Here is a 6,278-nt window from a genome sequence, read left to right on the forward strand (position 1 = left end):
TGCAGAAGTGGAGTGGCTGCCCAGGAGCTGAAATCTCTTCTGCACAGCCCAAACCATCACAGGCTTAAAAGTCAGGCAGCAATTGTTGATCTGCTGCAATTTATACACAATTTAAATGTTTCTACTTCCCACCCATTTGGGTTTCATTGCTTGTTTCCTGATCTGCAGTGGAATAGAGGTTGCTGTTTTATAAAAAATTTGAATTAATTTTATATTCCCCAGCAGTACCATAAATCATCCTGCTTCTGCTTTAATCCTAAAAATCTCCTGTTCATTTCCAACACATCATCTCTACCACCATGGAGCACCCAGAAATTTTATAGTTATATAAAGTACCGGAAATTGATGCAGACTTTTAGGAAAAAGCTGCAGGAAGAAGTTATTTCCCATTTTTCCCTTTCCCATATACAATCAGGCCTGATTCTCCGCTGGAATGTATTTTTAAGTTAAACTGGATTTATTTGTGGCTGAAATAACTTTTATTTTATGTCCAGAAGCCTCTAAAAAACTTCAAGAATCCACATTGACATCACTGAACACCACATTTTCTATAGAAGACTCTTAAAAATATATTTAGTTCTTACTCTGGTAAGCATCATTGCTCTCCAGGTTAAGGAGACAGCCAAAACCCTGTTTGCCAGGAACTATTATTTGCTAACATTAAAAAGAAATGGTATTTTTGTCACTGCCACCACATTGCTGGGCTCTGAGCTTTCCAAAATGGGGCAACACCCTCCCCATCTGCAGTGGGATTTGGTTCAGAGAAACAAAATTCAGAGTTTTCATCCCCTCCAAATCAGCTGATTTCCTATTTTAGAACCAACTCATTCCAGCCAAACCTGATCACTGAGAGAAAACTCCTGAATTTCTTCTGTTGAGCTGAGCTTGTTGCCTGCATAGAATCCAAGAATTAGGGAAAAATGAGAGACATTAGATTTATATTTCAATTTTTAGGGATCTTTCCAGCCCAATGTGTGACATAAAAAAACCTCACCAGTTATCTCCAAGCTCTGTAATGAACGCCATGATTTTTTCTGGTTTCCAACCATTTCCTCTCAGAAGTAATAATGGAAATCTTCAATATTCCAGGAGTTTTAAGTCAAAGCTTTCCTGTTTGCAGCTTTTTTTGTTGTTACCACAGCTACACATGCACATAAACCTTTGTTAAGTGTGCAGATTCAGTGGGATGCAGATATTTTGGAGAGGAAGAGCAGCTCCTTGTGAGTATATCCTGGACTCGTGCTCCCTCTGCAGAAAATCAGGGGCATTTTCCATCTTTTTTGTTCAGTAAAGTGAGTTTTAAATTCAATCCTGTGGTCAAGAACATTGAAGCAAGTTGACACAGCCCTGGGGTGCGAAACCTGATCAGTGCCTTGTAAGAAAGAATTTTTCCACATGGAAAACACAAATCCTGAGAGATTTAAGATGTTAGGAAGGAATTCTTGCCTGTGAGGGGTGGTAAAACCCAGAGAAGCTGTGGCTCAGGATGTCCTAAAGTTCACCTTGTGTAGCAATGACTTCCACAGATTATTTTCCTCCCTTTCAGTTTATTCTCTCCTAGCAGAAAAAAGGGAATCATTTTCAGGGAGTTTCCCAGCTCATTCTTCTCCCCCTCATCCCACCCCATCTCTTTGCCAAAATATAAAAGTTAAATCACACTAAACCACCCAGAACTGCCTCAAAACCCCCCAAAAAAGGCAGAACCCAAAGCAGAACCCAGATAAAAAGTCCTCTGTCAGGGTTTATTTTAAACACCTGTATTTTTCACAGCTTTCACAACTCTCTTCAACCATGCAAAAACAGCTGATTTTATCAGACTTGTCTCAGGCACAAACGTTTTTTGTAGTTAATGAATAATTAGCTCTGAGCTTCTACTTTGACCAATATCTGGATGTTCTACACGACAGGGGTCAATCAAAGACAAAAAATAACCATTTTTTATTAGCACAAAATAGAACACAAAAATAAATGTGCCTTTTAAGGCTCCACATAAGAGACAACAAAAGCTCCAGCAGGTAAATTTCCTGAAATTCTGATCCAATTCCCACCCCACCACAACTCTTAGGAAAACTTTCTGCAGTAAGGCTGTGAAAGAATGCAGCTTAGTAAAGAATTTCCCAAAGCTTTGTGCCATATAAACAACAGGAATTCTTTCACTGATCCCTTCTCCCACAGCTGATTTTTTTTAGATTCTATCTTATCTCAAAGAGAAGACTTGAGAAATTCAGCAATGGCCACAGGCCAGCAGAAAAAAGCTCACACCTCTCCTTTGGGAAGGAAAAGCTGCCAGTTTCTCCTGGGAAAACTCCTTCCTACTATTTTCATCACAATCAGAAAAAGGTTAAATGTCATTGACATACTTAAATATTTTTTAATAACAATTGCAGGTTAAAATTTGTGACAGGTGTTTTTTTTTATCGCTTGGAACTCCTCAGGTAGATCTTGGGGGTTTGCCACCCTGCAGGAGCACTTTTCAAGCCAGCTCTTTTCCAGATGCGCTCCAAATCTTTCTCAAATTTTATCTAAAAGAGGAAAAAAAAAAAAGAAAAAATGGTAACACAGCTTAGAAATAGCAGCCACTGCCCACGTGTCCCAAGAACGGTGTAGGTGTAACACACACAAAGGAAACAAAGGTTTTAGGTATCAAAATATTGAATTTTACTGCAGAAAATACATCAGAAGACATTAAAATGCACAGGGATTTTGGCAGTATCATTTTACAAGTCCTGTGCAAGGAAAACTGAGAAGGTGGACAAAGAAATGGTAAGGGAAATAAGAGGATTTCACCTTTCAGAGTTCACTGCAAATCAGAAGCTGTGGAATTACAATTAACCCTAATTTGCATCTGGGCAATGTGAGAATTCCTAGAGAATTAACTAAATTAATCCCAAGAAAAGCAATGCTGAAGGAGAATATCCCCAGCTTGAACAAAGCCCCATGTCTTCCCTCACATCTTCTATTAAAGGAAATAAAAGGCTTCTAGATTAAAAAAATAGAATAAGAAGCACGTGAGGATGTTGGCATGGGAGAAATTAAGATTAAAGGAGTCTCCCTGATCCAGGGTAGACACATGAATTCATCCTTCACGCAAATAGTACGTTCATCTCCATTAATCACACATATTTATAAAATGGAAGAAAAATTAAGCCCAGCAATGATCACATTTATATTTGGAATCACAGAATCACTGAGGCTGGGGAAGATCTCTGCGATCAGTAAGTCCAGCTGTGACTGTCCCCACATCTAGGAATTCCTTGGACACCTCCAGGGATGGAAACTCCAAACCTCCCTGGGCAGTTCCAATGCCTGGACACCCTTTCCATGGAGACATTCCTGCTGGTGCCCAACCTGACCCTCCCCTGGCACAGCTTCAGGCTAAATGCTGAGTTCATTCAAGCTCATTTTTCCTTAAATCCACTTAAATCCATCACCCAACCCCTACCCAGAGGCTGGTTGGAAGCGTGGGCACATTTCTGTCGGGAAACTCCCCCTCCCCTGAGCTCACCTGACGCTTCTTCTTGCGCCCCTCCTTGATCCTCCTGCGGATGAACTTCCTCCTCTTGAGCAGCTTCTTGTACTTGTGCCTGTTCATTTTCCTCCTGCGGATCTTCAGCACGTTCCTGCACTGCACTCGGTCACCCAGAGCTCCCTCTCCTTCCTCCACATCCCCTGTCCCAGCAGCAGGGGGACACTCAGAGGGCTGTGGGCTTTCATGGCTGGCTTCTTCCTCAGCCCCCTCAGCTTTGGGGAGGGAGTACCTGACTGTCAGCCAGCTCTCCAAGGGGCTGATGGAGAGTTTCCTGGGAATGAGGATCTCCTCCAGCTCAGGATCCAGCGTGTGCCACTGCTGGGGCTGCGCCCCGCTGGTGTTGGGGGGCTGGGTGCTGTAGCGTGCGCACGGAGAGCGGCAGCAGAGGAAGGAGGACACGGACCTGGGCAAGAGGTGGCCTTTGGGAGAAAGGGCTTGCACTTAAAAAGGCAGAATTTTCCAGAGAAAAGCTCTTGCCCAGCTCTCAAACTGCCAGACAGCTCTGGCCAGAGCAAGCTAATAAAGGGAAACACTCACAGAACTTGTATCGACAACAGAAAAGCGAGGAGGGATTTTCAGTTTTCACTTTTAACTACAACACTGTCATGTTAAAAATATATTATTCTTTACTGGGTAAGCTGCCCAAATCATCCAGGCAGAGCAGGGTGGAGGGTGAAAGGGTTGGAATTCCATGGTCTTTAAGGTCCCTTCCAACCCAAAACCTTTCCATGATTCCATTCAGAGGAACGTTCTTGTGTTTTCTGATGGAAAATCAATTTGGAATGGTAAGGAAGTGTTTGCTGTATCAAACCTCTCTGCTGCTGAGGAATCTTCTCCTAAGGTTAAAAGCCTTAGACCAAAGCCACACCATACTTACACAATAAATCAGAGACATAAAAACATTTGACAACCAGTGACTCAACAACCACCTCCTCTCTCCTGCACTGCTTGGTGGAAAAGAACTTTCTAGGAACCCAATCACCCCAGGAAAATAAACTCAAACAAACAGAAAACTTGGTCACACAATACCAATTTACCTGCAATTCTTGAAGCCTTCAGCAACTGGGAACTCAGCCTTGATATTAACATTTTGTATCTCTTTGTTCACTGGCAGAGCCAGCAATGACTGTTCAAATAAGAACATTTATTCAGTAATGCAAACATGCAGGTTTAAAAAAATCTTCCTTATTTAGCCTCACATCCCCGAAAGACAGGCTGACACCCTAACCATCCTCCTGGTTTTACCCTCAGTCTGTCGGGCTCTGCTGTGGGGGTCAAGCACAGGGGCTTGACTGTTCAAATAAGAACATTTATTCACTAATGCAGACATGCAGCTTTAAAAAACCTTCCCTATTCAGCACCACAGCCCCAAGAGATGGGCTGAGACCCTAACCATCCTCCTGGTTTTACCCTCAGTCTGTCGGGGTCGAGCACAGGGGCAGCTGAGCCGCCGAGGCGATTTATTAATAAAGCTTGGGCTGTTTTAACTTTAAAAGCACGGCAATTCTAGCCGAGCTCCGTGGCGCAGCCCCGCTCCTCCCTAAGGCCGGCGGCAGCAGCCCGCGGCCCAAGCACGGGCGGTCGCCGAGGGGCCGCCTCCTTCCCCTCAGCCCTGCCGGCCCGGCCGGGGTCCGCGCGCAGCCCCCGAGCCGCCGCCCCCGCCCTCCCCTCACGGCCCCGCCGCCGCCGCCGCCATCACCCACCGGCCCCGCCGCCACCGGAACTTCCGGCGGCGCGCGGCGCCCCCGGCGGCGCGCGCGGTAACGGCCGCGGGGACGGCCAGGGTCCCGCGGGGACGGCCAGGGTCCCGCGGGGACGGTCAGGGTCCCTCAGGGATAGTCAGGGTCCCGCGGGGACGGCCAGGGTCGCGCGGGGACGGCCAGAGTCCCTCAGGGATAGTCAGGGTCCCGCGGGGACGCTCAGGGTCCCGCGGGGTCGGTCAGAGTCCCGCGGGGACGGTCAGGGTCCCTCAGGGACAGTCAGAGTCCCTCGGGGACGGCCAGAGTCCCTCAGGGTCCCTCAGGGACGGCCAGAGTCCCACGGGGACGGTCAGGGTCCCGCGGGGACAGTCAGGGTCCCATGGGGACGGTCAGGGTCCCTCAGGGACGGTCAGGGTCCCTGAGGGACGGTCAGGGTCCCTCGGGGACGGTCAGGGTCCCGCGGGGACAGTCAGAGTCCCGCGGGGACGGTCAGGGTCCCGCGGGGACGGTCAGGGTCCCGCGGGGACGGTCAGGGTCCCTCGGGGACGGTCAGGGTCCCGCGGGGACAGTCAGAGTCCCACAGGGTGCCGGGCTCCATCCCTCAGGGACAGCCAGGGTCCCTCAGGGTGCCAGGCTCAGCCCCTCACGGGTCCTTGTGGTCCATCATGGTCCCTCATGAGCCTCTGTAGCCCTTCATGCTCCCTCACAGGTCCTTATGGTCCCTCACAGCTGTTCAGGTCTCCGCAAGGTGCCAGGCTCGGTCCCTCATGGGTCCTTATGGCCCTTCATGGTCCCTCACGGCTCTTTATGGCCCTTCATGGTCCCTCACAACCCCATGTTATTGGTAACCTGTGATTCTGTGAAGGATTTTGTGATTCCCTGAAGGGCTCTGTGATTCCCTAAAGGATTCCCTGAAGGATTCTGTGATTCCCTGAAGGGCTCTGTGATTCCCTAAAGGATTCCCTGAAGGATTCTGTGATTCTCTGAAGGGTTCTGTGATACCCTTTGGGCTCTGTGGTGCTGTTACAGTGAGCCTGTCCCTGTTGATG

General features: G+C 47.9%; 1 protein-coding gene across 4 annotated transcripts; it reads right to left on the minus strand.

The window, feature by feature from the left end:
• Window positions 1–624: 624 nt before the first annotated feature.
• AURKAIP1 (aurora kinase A interacting protein 1) lies at window positions 625–5,265 on the minus strand. Of its 4 annotated transcripts, XR_013341145.1 has the most exons (5): window positions 5,201–5,214; window positions 4,567–4,654; window positions 3,506–3,948; window positions 2,361–2,522; window positions 625–1,557 (listed from the first exon to the last, which is right to left on the minus strand). XR_013341145.1 is itself a non-coding variant. In XM_021529894.3 (4 exons), the coding sequence occupies exons 2-4, from the start codon at window positions 4,616–4,618 to the stop codon at window positions 2,415–2,417; spliced, it is 603 nt and encodes a 200-aa protein (XP_021385569.1). In that variant the 5' UTR covers window positions 4,619–4,655; window positions 5,233–5,265; the 3' UTR covers window positions 1,729–2,414. The 4 variants fall into 4 exon arrangements, 3 of the variants coding, with proteins under 3 accessions (XP_021385569.1, XP_077644233.1, XP_077644234.1); XM_021529894.3 differs by lacking the exons at window positions 625–1,557; window positions 5,201–5,214 and adding an exon at window positions 5,233–5,265 and having other exon boundaries at window positions 1,729–2,522; window positions 4,567–4,655; XM_077788107.1 differs by lacking the exon at window positions 625–1,557 and having other exon boundaries at window positions 1,729–2,522.
• Between the last annotated feature and the right edge of the window lie 1,013 nt (window positions 5,266–6,278).

Source organism: Lonchura striata, chromosome 24 (genome assembly GCF_046129695.1).
Source record: "Lonchura striata isolate bLonStr1 chromosome 24, bLonStr1.mat, whole genome shotgun sequence".
NCBI lineage: Eukaryota > Metazoa > Chordata > Aves > Passeriformes > Estrildidae > Lonchura > Lonchura striata.